Below are 16,666 nucleotides of genomic sequence, written 5' to 3'. Positions count from 1 at the left end.
TTGTCGTAACTGCAAAAATTAGTACAAATTTTAAGAAAATCTATGATGGCAAGATAAAGAACTGAACGGGTAACTTCCAAATAAGGCAAATATATTTTTTTAACTTCGTGATGAAAGTGGAAAACGAGGAAAGGTTGGCATTTCATATAGTTTCTAAAAGTGAAAATCCTGATTTTTAAAAAAATTAAAATTTCAGGGGCGCCTGGGTGGCTCAGTTGGTTGGGCGACTGCCTTCAGCTCAGGTCATGATCCTGGAGTCCCGGGATCGAGTCCCCACATCGGGCTCCCTGCTCGGCAGGGAGTCTGCTTCTCCCTCTGACCCTCTTCCCTCTCGTGCTCTCTATCTCTCATTCTCTCTCTCTCAAATAAATAAATAAAATCTTTAAAAAAAAATAAAAAATTAAAAAATTAAAATTTTGGATTAATGTTGTAGTAAAATATACATAACATAAAATTGACCACTTTAATTAAGCATTTTTAACTGTACAGTTCAGTGGCGTTAAGTACATTCACATTGTAGTGCAGCCGTCCCCACCATCCATCTCCAGAACTTTTCATCTTCCCAAACTGAAACTCTACCCATTAAGCAACAACTCTCCCTTCTCCCCTCTCCCTAGTGCCTGGTGACCACCATGCTATTTTCTGTCCCTGAATTTGACTACTTTGGGTGCCTCATTATAGATGGAGTCATACAGCAGTTTATTTCTGAATTGCTATGGCTTCTCTTATATTCCAAATGGCTCAGGGTATTTTGGGGGAAATATTTTAAACTGAGTAATCACATTAAGTACAACAGAAGCAGAGCAAGAACGTGTATAGAACCTCTAAGGGAAGAGGCTGTGTGTGGCCTGTAAAGCTCCCGTACTTAGTGAAGGGCTCCTTTGGCTGGGCCTTGCAGAGTGACTGGAATTATCTTTGTCCTGTACCAGAGCCCAGCCAAAGCCCCCAGACCAGGGGCATAGGAGGACCAATAACAGCTCTGGAACCAGATGATCGTATATGGTCCTAGTGAGAAACCTGAACCCTTTACCCCTCAAGACTGATAGTCAACTTCCAACCAATCTAGGCAAGTAGAGTCTAGAGCTGGAATTTAATTTGATATAGACAGAAAGGTGACCCCTATTCACTTTGAGTTTCTGGAGCCCTTATACCTTTATATACATATGAAAGATAGTATTACTGCTAACTTCTTCTCATCCCTTTATTATCAGCTTAAATGTACCCCTCCTCTGGAAAGCCTTCCATGACCTCCAGACTAGGTCAGGTCCCCTTCTACCTGCTCTCAAGCCCCTTGTACATATCCTTCATAACAGTTACCAGAACTGAGTAAAGAATTGGGGTACTATTTACTATCCTCCCCTGCTTCTCTCATTCACTGATAATACTCCAGCACCTAAGATGTAGTAAATACTTGATCAGTGTTTGTTGGATGTGTCCTAATACATTTAAGACCAAAACAGGGCGGACCTAAGACAAAACTGGATAGAAACTTCTGATTCCTGATTCTGTGGTGATTTTATATATCTCCTCTCCAGCCTCACCCGACCATGACCATATTTCCTGGCTTGTACCTGTTGTCCTGGTAATTGTTAATAGTGCCTCCCTTTATTCTCAGAAGTACTCCAATTGCAATACATTTTAAGGTCACCCTACATTTAAGGCCTCTTTCTCATGATATCAGCTAATAGTCAAGCCAGTAAAACATTTTGCTCAACACAAGATAGTCAGTGTTAACATAACAAGTGGATGTGATTCTAGCCAAAAGCAAGGGAACATGATGTTTTAGTCAGTCAAATATTGGCAAGCACATGGCAGGAATGCCCCACTCTACCAGCACCCGCCCTGTGACAACAGCGCTAATCAGCCATGGCAACCCCTACCAATTGATCAATTGAAAACTTTTCCTTTTCTGAAGTGAGCCTGAGCAGCCAGCCCTCTCTAGAGCTTTTTGAGCTATGAAGAGCATGTGTTGAGGCGCCTGGGTGGCTCAGTTGGTTAAGCCTCTGACTCTTGATCTGAGCTCAGCTCAGGTCTTGATCTCAGGGTCCTGAGTTCAAGCCCCAAGCTGGGTTCCATGCTGGGCATGGAGCCTACTTAAAAAAACAAACAAACAAAAAAAAAAACAACCAGCATGTCTCTGGAATGCCTATTACTATCTCTGCGGAGACCAAAAGGTGAGAGCCACCTTGACCTAGTAAACTCCATGAGGCTCTGACATCAGACAGCCATAGCCAGCTTTACTTCCTACCTCCGCCACTTCCTGGCTGGGTGACTGGGCAAGGTACGAAAGTCTTCTAAGCCTCAGTTTCTGCGCCTGTGTATGGAAGCTAAAAATACCTACTATATTGAGTTGTTAGGAGGATTAAATAGAATTACCTAGATGAAGAAAACAGCATAGAGTAAGCTCTGAACACAAAGCTCGCTCCCTCCAACTCTCTCCTCTCTTTCCTGATACTTGGAACCAAAGTTTGAATTTTAGTCACCAAGACACCCCCTGGGGAGAAGTTTTTGGGCCAGGATTTTTCCAGGAAACCAAATTTCACCTCCTTTGGGGGTCATCGTTCCACCTACTCATAAGCCTGGTTTTAGAAGATAGAAATTTGACTTGTGTACTTCCTGTGTCTTCTACCCCTCCTAGAGTGAGGTTGAATTGGCAGCACATACTTGTATTAAATACAATTGAACTGTAGCAAAAGTAGTAGGTTTAAGCCTTTGGAACTCTCCCAAATGAAATACAAAAGTAGATTTTTTTTTTAAGATTTTTTATTTATTTATTTGAGAGAGATAATGAGATAGAGAGCATGAGAGGGGAGAGGGTCAGAGAGAGAAACAGACTCCCCGCTGAGCAGGGAGCCCGATGTGGGACTCGATCCCGGGACTCCAGGATCATGACCTGAGCCGAAGGCAGTCGCTTAACCAACTGAGCCACCCAGGCGCCCCCAAAAGTAGATTTTCAAGTCCAGTTTTATACCTTTCCCACTTTCTCCACTTCCCCGTCCCTTAGGACCCTCTAAGTGTAGGGATGACCATGCTGCCTGGGTTATGCCTGCTGTTGTGGTATGATTGTTAATGGCGGCGGGGAGTAGGGTTGGGGGAACTTCATGACAACCTCCTTCTAGGTTCATTAAAGGCATTTGGTAAGGTGGGTGGGTTGGTGGGGGTGTCAACGCAGAGGGACAGAGAAGGAAGATTCTATAGACTAAGATTCTAGTTTAGAATTCTTTAAACTCCCTGGCAGGGGGTGTGAGAAAGGATGGCTAGCCGGGCTTCCAGGAGAAAATGATGGTGTGGTACTTTAGGGGGGAGCTGGGCAAAGTATCCTGATCCTAAGTGGCCTTAAGAGACACGGGTTCTTCATCAGGTTGAGGCACAGCAACAGAGACACAGTGGCAACTGGCACTGAAGTTTCTGCATGTGGCACATGAAACATAGGGTTGGCTAAAGTGTGACTTTGTTTTGTAGATGAAATCTGTGCTGATGCCACCAATTCCCTTGGTTGAAGACCACGATACTGACTTGAAGAAAAATAAAGTAGGTGCAACTCTTATACCTCGGGAACTCAAAACAAATGGATCCCCTTCTGAGCAGTTAACAAAACATGAATGGGAACAGGTAGGTATCAAAGTGTTCCCCAAAGTGGCAGTGAAGATGCGGCATACATGATGTTATCCCTTAGATACATAACAAGTGACTCACCTTTATAAGCAGAGCATATTCTTCCTTCTGAACTCATCACTATACTTTTAATAGCTTCATTGAGACGGACTCCCTCATTTAAAGTACATAATTCACTGGTTTGGGTGTATTCACAGTGTTGTGCCACTGTCATGACAATCTAATTTTAGAACTTTTTCATTGCCTGAAAAAGAAACTCCATACCTATTACTAGTCACTCCCCATTCTCTCCCCAACCACCCTCTCCCCCAGCCTTAGGCAACCACTAATCTACTTTTGGTCTTTATAGATTTTCCTATTCTGGACATGTTCTAGAAATGGACCCATACAATATGTGATCTTTTGTGTCTGGCTTCTTGTACTCAGCTCAATGTTTTGAAGTTCATCCATGTTGTAGGATGTATCAGTACTGTGTTTCTTTTTATTGCTAAATAATATTCTGTGGTGTGGATATACTACATTTTGTTTATTCATTCATCAGTGGGTAGACCCTTGAGTTGTTTCTGCTTCTTGGCTATTATGAATAATGCTGCTATAAACATTCACATACCAGTTTTTCTGTGGATGTATGCTTTCATTTCTCTTTGGTATATACCTAGGAGTAGAACTGCTCAGTTATAAGATAATTCTAAGTTGAACATTTTGAGAAATTTCCAAACTGTTCTCCCAAGTGGCTGCACCATTTTACATTTCCATTACCAACGTATGAAGGTTCCAATTTCTTCACATCCTCTCCTTTTGATTATGGCTGTCCTAGTGGGTATGAGGTGGAATCTCGTTATGGTTTTGATTTGTTGTGGTTTTGGCATTTCTCTAATTATTAATTATGTTGAGCATCTTTTCATGTGCTAATTGGCCTTCTGTATGTCTTTGGAGAAATATCTATACAGATCCTTTGCTCATTTTAAAAATTGAGTTATTTATCTTTTTATTATTGCATTGTAAGAGTTCTTCATATATTCTGGATATAAATTCCTTATCAGAGATATTATTTGCAGGTATTCTTTCCTATTCTGTAGACTGTCTTTTCCCTCTCTTGATGGTATTATTTGCAGCACGAAAGTTTTTAATTTTGATGAAATCTAATATTATCTATTTTTTTCTTTTTTGCTTCTGCTTTTGGTGTTGTATCTAAGACGCCATTGTCTAACCCAAAGTCATGAGGATTTATTGCTATATTTTCTTCTAAGAATTTTATAGATTAAGCTCTTCAATTTGGGTAATCCATTTTGAGTTAATTTTTGTGTAATGTGGGAGGTAGAGGTCTAGCTTTAATCTTTTGCATGTGGATATCCAGTTATCCCAATACCACTTGTTAAAAGGATTTTTCTCATTGAATTTTCTTGGCACTTTTTATCAAAAATCAACTGACCATAAATATGAAGGTTTATTTCTAGACTCTTAGTTCTACTCCCTGATCTATATGTCTAGCCTTACAACAGTACTACACAGTTTTGATTACTATAGCTTTGTAGAAAGTTTTGAAAGTGGGAAATATGTGTTCTTTGTTTTGTTGTTCTTTTTCAAGATTGTTTTGACTGTTCTGGGTCCTTTGAATTTCCATATGAATTTTAGGGACAGCTTGTCAATTTCTACCAAGAAACAGCTGGAATTGCTTTGAATCTGTGTTCTTATTGCAATCTTAACAATGTTATATCTCCAATTCCACGAACATGGAATGTCTTTCCATGTATTTAGATCTTTATTTTCAACAGTGTTTTGTACTAATGTACATGGAGGCGCTTGTTTTGCTCAAGTTGAAAATAAATATTCCAAAGTACTTTCAGTGCTATTGTAAAATAGAATTGTTTTTTAAATTACCTTTCAAAATATAGTTGACTTATGTATACTGATCTCATGTTTTGAACCTTGATAAGCCTATTTATTCATTCTAATGATTTTTCGTGGATTCCTTGGGACTTTTATATACATGAGCATGTTATCTGTGAATAAAGATAATTTTGCTTCTTCCTTTCCAAGCTCTCTGCCTTTTATTTCTTTTTCTTCCTTAATCACCCTGTCTAGAACCTCTAGTACAGCGTTGAATAGAAGTGTGCTTCTATTCAAATAAGACATCCCTGTCTTATTCCTGATATTAGGGGAAAGCATTCAGTCTTTCACCATTAAGTATATTAGCTGTTTGTTTATATATTAGCTGCCCTTCATCATGAGGAAGTTCCCTTCCGTGCCTACTCTGTTGAATGTTTTTATCACGAAAGAGTGTTGGATTTTGTCAAATGCTTTCTTCGTATCTATTAAGATGATCATGTGGGGTTTCCCCTTTATTCTATCAATATGGTGTATTACGTTGATTGATTTAAACCAACCTTACGTTCCTGGGATAAATCCTACTTAGTCATGGTGTGTAATCCATTTTATATGTTGCTGGCTTCAGTTTGCTAATTTTTTTAAGGATTTTACATCTATATTCATAAGGGGTATTGTTCTGTACTTTTCTTGTGATATCTTTGGTATTAGCATAAGACTGGCCTCATAGGGTGAGTTGGGAAGCATTAGCCCCTCTTCCAGTTTTTGGAGGTGTTTGTGAAGGACTGATAATAATTTTTCTTCAGATGTTTGGTAGAATTCATCAGTGAAGTGATCTGAGCCTGAGCTTTTCTTTGTAGGAATTTTAAAAATTACTAATTCAATCTTTTTCTTGCTATAGTTCTATTCAGATTTTGTATTTCTTCTTGAGTGGTTTTTATCTTGGTGGTCCTGATAGTTTCTCTTCCTTGGAATTTGTTCATTTCATCTAATTTATCTAATTTGTTGGCCTAAAGTTGTTTGTAATATATATATTTAAATATATATATAAAGTCGGTAGTGCTGTCGCCTCTTTCATTCCTAATTTTAGTAAGTTGAGTCTCTTTTTTTCCTTGGTCAGTCTCACTAAGGTTTGTAATTTGATCTTTTCAAAGAACCAATTTTTGGTTTTATTGACTTCCTTTATTATTTTCTATTCTTTCCTTCATTTATTTCTGTTCTCGTCTTTATTATTTCCTTCTTTCTGCTTGCTTTAGATTTAGTTTGCTCTTCTTTTTCTAGTTTCCTAAGGTGAAAGGTAATGTCATTGATTCAAGATCTCTTGCCTTTTGTAATGAAGCTATAGATTTCCCTGTAACTACTACTTTAGCTCCGTCCTGTAAATTTTGTGGTGTTGTGCTTTCATTTTCATTCATCTCAGAGTATTTTCTAATTTCCCTTGTGATTTCTTCTTTAACCCATATATTATTTAGCAGCATGTTATTTAATTTCTGCATATTTGTGAATTTCTCATATTTCTTTCTCTTATTGCTTTCTACTTGAATTCAATTTTGGTTGGAGAACGTACTTTATATGATTTAAATCCTTTGAAAACATAGTGAGGCTTTTTTTATGGATAGTGTATGGTCTATCTTGGAGAATGTTCCATGTGCTCTTGAGAAGAAAATGTATTCCATTCCTGTCGAGTGGAGTGCTCTATATATATCTATTGGTGTCTGTCTTTGAATGCACTTATCTGTCTTTGAATATATTTATAATAGTTGCTTTGAAATCTTTGTCCACTAAGTCAACATCTAATCCCTTCAAAGGCAATTTCTATTGCCTGCTTGTTTTTCCCTGTGTATTTTTTTCTTTGCATGTCTTGTAACTTTTTTGTTGAAAACTGGGCATTTTAAGTAACATACTGTAGTAACTCTAGATAGTTATTCCCATGCTCCTCTGGGGCTTGCTGTTATTTGCGTTTTCACTCATTTATTTGTTTAGGGCTTGTCTTGACTAGTTCAGTGAAGTCTGTGACCTCTCAGTGTGCAGTCTCTGATGTCACTCTTCACAGGGTGCTGCCTTGAGTATGCACACAGTTTCCCTGACTACTGGGAGTCATTGTAGTTTTAGGTAGGCTCTCTTTGACTGTCTCTTTCCCTGACCTCCCCTTTAAGCTTTGGCCCATCTGCCTCTATTTGTATCATACCCAGCTGTTAGCCTTCACTAATTGCTAGCTGATTGGGCTATTGTTCTTAACAATGCTCTGGGGCTCACAAATAGCTCCACAATCTGATCCCATTAAAGTCAGTCTCCTTTGCAGGGGCAGGGTATGACAATCCTTGAGGCTTATTCTGGCCCTAGGAGGGCTCTTCTCATCTGCCCCTTTCCCTGATCTGTCTGTGAAACTTCTGTCTGGTCTGCTCTTGGTACTAGTATCATGGAACCATCAGCCTTCTTCTAATTGCTTAGCTCTCAGAAGCCTCTATTTCTTGACTCCGTACTCTTACACCTTGACTGCTGAAAATATTGACTAAAATGTGATTTCTGTTGTCAAAATATCCTCTTATCAATGAGGAGGAAGAGAGAGCTGAGGGCATAGAGAGGGACGGAGAAGGGGTAGTGAGAGAGAAATAGAATTCATCAATGGCTTGTGCGTCCAAAGTATTTAAAAATCAAGTAAATACAAGAGACAACCGATAGCAAGTTGGAAAGGATGCTTCCTTAAATTCTGACATCCAAATTCCAAAGACCAAAGGTTAGAACAAGCACTTCTAGGATGGTGAATAAAAAGGATGATGCCAAAGAGATTGGAGTTGCACAAAAAGAAAATTCTCGCCTCTGGAAGCCTAGATAAGTTTAGAATTCTAGAGAGATGGAGCCTTAAGAAGTGGGAGGGAGGAGACTGGGGGTCATTATTCTGTAATAAAACTTCCCACCACCCCAACAATATAGATGAGGCATCTTGCAGTCTCCATGTACATGACTAGAGCTGAGAAAGGGTAAAATGGACCAGAATCTCATTCCCAATATTTTTTTTAAAGATTTTATTTATTTATTTATTTATTTGACAGAGAGAGAGAGAGAGAGAGAGAGGGAGAGAGACAGCTTGAGAGGGAACCCAAGCAGGGGGAGTGGGAGAGGGAGAAGCAGGCTTCCCGCAGAGCAGGGAGCCCGATGTGGGCCTCAATCCCAGGACCCCGGAATCACGACCTGAGCTGAAGGCAGACGCTTAATGACTGAGCCACCCAGGCGCCCCTCATTCCCAATATTTTAATAATTTCAGTTGTACCCTTAGTTTTCTTCTCTCAGTTGCTGGTACAAAGTGGGTATGCATACTTTAGTTAGCTAGAGTTGAAATTTCCAGATAAAACCAGATTTCATACTTTATTTCTCAATAGCTATGAGCTATGTTATAATAAAGGTCATAGGCTCTTTATTTGTCCCCTACTCACAGAAGTGCAAAATTCTTGGCAGAGTGCTATAATTTAAGTTTTATCTTATGTTCACAGAGATGTGGGGGATATATGTACTCACAGCTATGTCACCATAGAGAGACAAGCGTGATACCCTTCCTTTAGGACAGACTTGCAACAAGAAGATCAGAGAGGTTTAAACAATGATTTTAATTATTTATTTCCTGAGTGACTCCCTTCTCTTAATTCGTTCATTTAATAAGTATTTATTGAACATCTGCTATGTGTCAGTCACTGTTCTAGGCTTTTGAGAATGTCAGTGACCAAAGATCTATTACCTCATGAAGCTTACATTCTAGGGGGAGGAGTTAAATAATAATATAACAAAAAGCAAGTAAATTACATAATATGCTAAGTGAGAGGTTCTATGGGAAAAAAAATAAAACTAGAACAAGATTAGGAGTATCAGGAGAACTGGAGGTAGAGGACAGAGTTGTAATTTTAAATAGGGTAGTGGGCCTCATTGTGTAGGCTCCCAAAAGTGAAACGGCTTGGTCGTGGTCCCTTGGCTAGTCACTGCGCGACAGAGCAGGTTGTGATTCCAGGTCTGCCTTTAATGCCCATGTTCCTTTTCCGAAGGGAAAGATGACTTCAAAGTGATAGGAGGTCTCAAGAAGGAAATGAACTGCTCTAGTGTCTCCTCATCCAGTGAGACAGTGGGTAAACAAGGAGTAGGCATCTAAAGCAGTTTAGGTATTGCTGGAAGGTTTGGGTTGAGCACAGCTTTTTAAACGACATGTTCAAAAGCTGGAAGGGGGACACATCACCAAGGGAAAATACAAAAGAATAGTGAATCTATAGTATTAGTGTCTTAGAAGAGAAGCATTTAGATACACCTTTCAGAGCTATTAACTCTCTCTCAAAGCATACTTTTGGGAACTGGATTATTTAGAGCTGCAGACAAGCACAGGGCACTTCTTGCTGGATTTATTCTGGATTTAGGAGGTTTAAAGGCTGAGACACAAATAGATTTTTGTTGACCAGGTCCTATAAAAACTGTCATTCAGTAAAACTTTTCCAATTTTTGGTATGAAAATTTTCAGGAAGGAATGTTGTAAATAACTATTCTTTCATGCACTTACCACTCACAAGGCCCTTGCATTTCAGAGGAGAGGATGTTGGAAGGAAAGAGACTGTCTCTGCTGAGGAATTTGTTTCACCAACAAAGGGCCTCAGGATCAAATCTGTATTATAGCCACAGTCTGGGTAAACCAAGTCAAGTGAATGAGTTCTAGACAGAAAAAAGAGATGCAAACTCATGGAATGGGTAATTCTGAAGACATTCATTTCTATTAAACTAATAGCCCTTTGACTTTGAGTCAAAGAAAAATGAATGTTAGATTTATCTTTCTCATTTCATTGATGAGCCAACTAAAGCTCAAATAGGTTAAATGATTTGCCCAAGGTGACACAGGTGACGCCTGAGGAAATAACTCCTTGGTCAGTGCTTTTTCTAGTTCAGCAGAGTCCATTGTATACATTGAATTTGTGTAAATTTCAACTACATGTATGCGACAAAAAGGAGAAAAGTATGTAAAATTTTATTTTCACGAAGGTTATTTATCCCATGATACATTATCACATATATAAAATATTCACACATCCATATTAATGTATAGGAATGTATACACAAATCACGTATAGTGTGCACTGAGGGTAATTTAAGAGGTGTTCCGGGGGTAATTTTGGCTATAAATGACTTGCATTTCATGTGAGAATTTAAAACTTAATCCCCTCCTTATAAAACACAATTCCTTGTGTTCTGTGCTTCTGCCTTCATTACACTAAAGGTCAAATCAGGACCCCCAAACATGAATTCATGGTGTAAGAGCCAGATATGACAAGGCAAGTGTTTGTTTTGTCATAAACACCAGCAAGGCAAATGGGCTCCATTGTATTTATTTGTGGGGTAGGATTGTGCCAACGTGGGAGTGAGGTAGGGGAAAAAGGAGAATCCTGGTCTGAATCTTCTTTGGGTGGTTTTAACTCTCACTGCAGTCAATCATCAAAAGTTCCCTAAGTGTCTGGTTCGCGCCTGATGGAGGGTTGCTACAGGCTCTGACCAAGTGCTTAGCATTCCAGAGTTCTCCTACCAGTTCTCCTCTTCTCTTTGCCTCACTGTCTTCTTCCTCACTTATTTCTAGCTCCCCTTCAAAACCAAACCTATAAATCGGTGTACAGTCCAGTTTACTGGGACAACCATTTCTGGTTCTCTTGTTAAGACCTGACTTGGACTCGCTTGAGTAACTGCAGAACTTAAAATGTGTGCTCCTTCAAGCCTGCGGAACAGAAAGGTGGAAAAGACAGACTCTTAGACTCATAGTCTGTTAGCACTTTGAGATACTTTACAAGTAACCCAGCCCAAACCCCTGATTTTAAAGATCTGGAAACAGAGACCAGAGAGTTTTCTCGAGGCTGTACAGCTTTAGTGACAAAGCTAGTTTTTCTCACTACTGCTTAAACCCCTATAGGAGCTTAGATAAAGAAACCTTATATGTAGATCAGAACAATGAAAAATAGTCTTAGAAACTTGGATCTTCAGTCTTGGACATCATGTAGGCTTGCATTTTCCTCTTTCAGCCCCAAAAGGAAATGTTATGCTAATGAAATACTTGTGGATTTAGGAGGACACATTGTGGGAACCAGTCATTGGAACTGAGAATGTTCTTATCAATAGGACAAAAAGGGGAGGAGATGACTTAGGAAGTATTCTTGGATGAACACTTGTCTATATTTGTGGTGGGAAAAAAGTCTTTCTCATGCTATCTGCTCTACAGGAGAAAAACCAGGGCCAAAGCCACAGCTGGGAGACCTACCTTATCTCTTTGAACATATTAAGAACCTCTAATATGCGTTCATTGTAGGGAGCTGCTTTCTTCTTGGAACATGACGATGAAGTTCTTTTAAGAGAAAAGACCTTGAGGGGCACCTGGGTGGCTCAGATGGTTACGCGTCTGCCTTCGGCTCAGGTCATGATCCAGGGTCCTGGGCTCGAGCCCCCGCATCAGGCTCCCTGCTCAGCGGGGAGCCTGCTTCTCCCTCTCCCTCTGCTGCTCCCTCCCTGCCTCCTTGTGCTTGTGCTCTCTCCCTCTCACTCAAAGAAATAAATAAAAATTTTTAAAAAGAGAGAGAGAAAAGACCTTGGTAAATTCAGCAATTGTGAAACAATCATGATGAGATTTTTAAAGACAGACAAACAAAAGCAAGGGCTGATTCTTCATGATTATGAAGTATGGCTGCACTGGTTATTGGGGATGAGCAGAAAGGGACCACAGTGGCTACGGGCATTACAATTAGTGTGGAAAAGATTCATGGAGGAGATGAGTCTGAAACAAGTTTAAAGGAGGAATGAGAAACAGACTCTGGGATAACTTGGGTTGATATTTCTGGCAAATAAGTTGGAATCTAGAAAGATAGACTCTCGCTTATAACTAGTGGCCTAATCTGGTTTTGTTGTTTTAAAGGTTATCGATATTCTGTGGAGTGATCCCCAGAGGCAAAAGAGGCTGTTACCCAAACACAAGTCGAGGAGGGGGGCTGCTATTTTGGACCAGATATTACCTCCAAGGTTCTTAATAAATACCAGTTGAAGATGCTCATTAGGTCTCATGAATGTAAGCCCGAAGGGTATGAAATCTGCCACGATGGGAAGGTAAGCTAACATTGTTGGTGACATCATGACACATCCTTGCCCTAAACAGTCTTTCTTCACAGGATGCATCTTACCTAGAGGCCCATGGGAAGGTGTCTTCCCCAGGACCAAAACAGGAGGCCATGCTTTGGTAGACAGAAACAGGAGACTACAGGGTTCACACAGGTTGTTTGAAGGGGCCCCACTGTGCCTCACCCTAAGAGATATTTGGCTTATTTCCCTGATCTTCCTGAATCAGAGATAGACATTCTGACATGTAGCTCTAAGTACACCCACAGACAGGCTTCCCTCTTCACTAATCGAAATGCAACTCTCCGGTACAGCACTGTTAAGAATGTACTTACCCTCACAGAGCACATCAAAGGCAGCAACGGATCCAGGTCACTCTCCTTCACCTTTTGTACTTGCCCTGTGCAGGACAGAGCCACAGAACCCACCTCCCTTCTAATCACTGAGTAGGTGAGCTCTAGCAAGTCACCTGCTGTGGTCAGTTTGGCTGCGGCCACTAGAATGGAGTGTGTTGTGTTCCTCCATGGGTGTCTGGTAAGGCCGGAAGAGGGCTGAGGAACGGGTTTCTTGTTCCAAGCTGTCTTGGGATGTCCCTTTTCTACCAGAGAATAACAGTAAATAAAACAGAATACCAAATCGTGTGGCATCTCTTTCTATTTCAAGACTTTCGCTTTTCTTAACTCCATTAGTTCACTTTTGGCTCCTGCTAACGTTGTGAGATAGTGAAGGCAAGGATTATTTAAGGTTTCTTTGTACTGAGAAAACAGAAAATAGCTTGTCTGAAGTAGCAGGCTGATGAGGGAAGAACTGGGCCTGAGCCAGGTTGCCTGTCAAGGACAAGGGTTAGCCTGCCATCCCCCACCATGGCCCCAAGGCTGGTTCCTTCCCAGCAGAGTGGTCCTGGCCACTCTGTATTCTGGCCACTATTTTCTCTGCCCTTAAAGGACTGGTTTTGTAGAGGGCCCCAGGCCCTCTACATCAGTCAGCTTTAAGCAAAAGAAAAAGACTGAGAGTAGAGGAGTTTTATTTTGAACGCTCAAATATCACAAGGAAAAAAAAACAAAGCCTTTACCCACTTGGAAAATTAGAATTTGCAAAACCAAGCGTTAAGTAGAATTCTAAGACACGGAACTGAAATTGTACACAGGATTACAAGGCTATGCACTATGGGGATGAGTGGCTGGAAGTTAGTAGTCCCAGGGACACTGATTTCAAAGCCTTGTTGCTCTCCAGTGGAATCACAGAAAATCCTGTCAGACTTGGATAATTTGGATGGATTTGGAACTTTGTTTGATTTTTGCTTTTTTAGGAATTGAGCTATTTCTGCTTTTATTGAAGGACCTTTTGAGAACTAACTCTACATGAACCTGGCCTTCTTTTTCTTTAATCAGGTTGTTACTGTATTTTCTGCTTCTAATTATTATGAAGAAGGCAGCAATCGAGGAGCTTACATCAAACTGTGTTGTGATATGACCCCTCGATTTTTCCAGTACCAAGTAACTAGGACAACGTGCTCGAGGCCTCTTTACCAAAGGTGTGTATGCTCTAAGGAGAATTCTGAACACTGGTACTGGTGACCAAGTAGAAACAGTCCAGAGTGACTAAGAGCGGCCACGAGAGTGAAGACAGCTACTTACGGGTTACTCGTTGGTGTAAACACAATAGAATTAGTTCCAGACACCAAGTGGTGAATACATTCATATTTGAAACCAAGAGGAGCAATTTTCAATTCATATGTCTCTTTAAATGGGTAAAGCAATCAGTGTCCACGAGCAGCCTCTAATTGAATGTAAAGAAAAGATGGTCCGCACATCCACCCAGTTCCACATCCGACAGCCCTCCCTGTCCCCCAAGCAGCCCTGTGTGCTCTTGCCTCTTGGTCTCTTCTCTACCCAGAAGTGCATAATGGCAAGAGTTGAGTGTCTCTCCATGTGATGGCATCCATAGCTTATCTTCCTTTTCTCCATTCAACGTGATCTTTTTAAGAAGTTTTCATTATAAAATGAGTATGTTTGTTGTTAACAAGTGAGACCAAACAAAGATGTATACAGAAAATGCTAATGATCTTCTCTCCCTCTCCTTCTTTTATTTATTTATTTATTTATTTAATTGACACAGAGAGAGACAGCGAGAGAGGGAACACAAGCAGGGGGAGTGGGAGAGGGAGAAGCAGGCCTCCTGCAGAACAAGGAGCCCCATGCAGGGCTCAGTCCCAGGACTCTGGGACCATGACCCGAGCTGAAGGCAGTCACTTAACCGACTGAGCCACCCAGGCGCCCCTCCCTTTCCTTCTTAATAATCCTTTTCCCCAGAGGCAACTGAAATTGATAGCCTAGAGTGCACATTTCTTCCCTCTTCTTGCTCCTACAAAAATAGACAAACCATTATATTCATCAGATTTAAAAATTTTTGAGCACCTACTATGTATCACACACTGTTCTAGGCACAGACGATATGGCAATGAACAAAACAGACAAAAGTCCTTTCCCTCATCAAATGCAGATCCCGAGGGAGGAGAAAGGCAGTCAGCAACATACACAGCACACTCTATGCTACAACTGACCTTTTCTCTAAAGATGATATCATGAACATTACTCCAAGTTAATACACATAGACCTAACTCAATCTTTCTAGTCGATGTGCCATAACAATTATGGAGTGACTAAATCTTATTCAACTGATGGCCATCCAGATTGGTTCCAGGGTTTTGCACTTAAAAGCAAAGCTATATATGACAAACACTTCTGTGTATGTGTGTATACATACATGCATGCACGCATACACACGCGTGCATACACACACGTACATACACATGCATGCACACATGCATACACGCGTGCACACACATGTACATACACATGCATACACACGTGCACACATATGTACGTGCACATGCACGCGTGCATACACACATGCGTACATGCGCATGCATGCACACATGCACGCATGCATACATACACACGTACACACATGCATACATACACACGTACACACGCACATGCACACATGCATACATACGTACATACACACCCACGCATGCATGCATACATACACACGTACACACATGCACACATATGTACATACACGCATGCATACATGCACGCATACGTACATACACGCATGCACTCATGCATACGTGCACACATGCATGCGTGCACACATGCATACATACACATATGCGCGCATGCATACATACACGTGCATACACACATGCATACATACACGTGCATGCATACATACACACATACGTACATACACACATGCATACATACAGCCATAAGATTTAGTGCTTTTTTTTACATAAAATTTCAAAATGTGGAATTTATGGGTTTATGGTTTAAAGTTTTGCTAGATACTCCAAAAGAGTTTTAACAATTAACAATCTGAAAAACAACATACCAATTTTTCCACATCCTCATTAGTCTTAGATATTATCACACTTCTTAATTTTTGCCAAGCTGATGGATCAAAACAGTAAATCTCATTGTTTTAATTAGCACTTTTTAGATAGCTGAGTTTGCCCATCTTATGTTTTTGGACATTGCATTTTTCTCTTCTTGGAATTTCCTATTTATATTATTCCCCCATTTTATATTGGGTTGTTTGTAATTTTCTGATCAATCTTTAGGAGTTCTTTGCAGATGAGGGACAGAGGATTTTTACAGTTACATTGCATATGTTTTGTTGGTGTCTTCATTTTGCTTTAGTTCTATGAAATCACATTTATATATATAATTTCATTATATCTTTTGGATTTTCATCTTTGTTAGAAAAATGTCTCCACAGCAAGTTTATATTATATTGTATTATATTAGTAAGTTAATCTCAAATTAATTTATTTTAACAGTTTTGTTGAGACATAATTCACATACCATAAAGTTGACCAATTTAAAATATACAATTCACTGATAGCATATTTACAGAGTTGTGCAACCATTGCCATAACCAGTTTGAAAACATTTTTGCCATCCTAAAAAGACAACTTGAACCCATTAGCAGTCACCAGTCACTTCCCCCTATCACAACTCTAGGCAACCAGTAATCTGCTTTCTGTTTCTATAAATATACCTATTCTGGACATTTCATGTAAATTGGATCACACAATATG

At 40.1% G+C, this 16,666-nt stretch overlaps 1 protein-coding gene across 1 annotated transcript in view; it reads left to right on the top strand.

Annotated features, from left to right (window-relative positions):
* Nucleotides 1-16,666, top strand: part of PPEF1 (protein phosphatase with EF-hand domain 1) — a 113,602-nt gene that overhangs the window by 76,911 nt on the left and 20,025 nt on the right. The window contains 5 exon segments of the mRNA XM_027609540.2: nt 3,463-3,612; nt 12,362-12,385; nt 12,387-12,428; nt 12,430-12,549; nt 13,950-14,092. Coding sequence (XP_027465341.2) covers nt 3,463-3,612; nt 12,362-12,385; nt 12,387-12,428; nt 12,430-12,549; nt 13,950-14,092 — 479 coding nt within the window.

The sequence above is a fragment of the Zalophus californianus genome, chromosome X, assembly GCF_009762305.2.
Source record: "Zalophus californianus isolate mZalCal1 chromosome X, mZalCal1.pri.v2, whole genome shotgun sequence".
Classification (NCBI taxonomy): Eukaryota; Metazoa; Chordata; class Mammalia; order Carnivora; family Otariidae; genus Zalophus; species Zalophus californianus.
The sequence above is the reverse complement of the archived record's forward strand: the minus strand, read 5'-3'. Positions and strand labels throughout refer to the sequence as shown.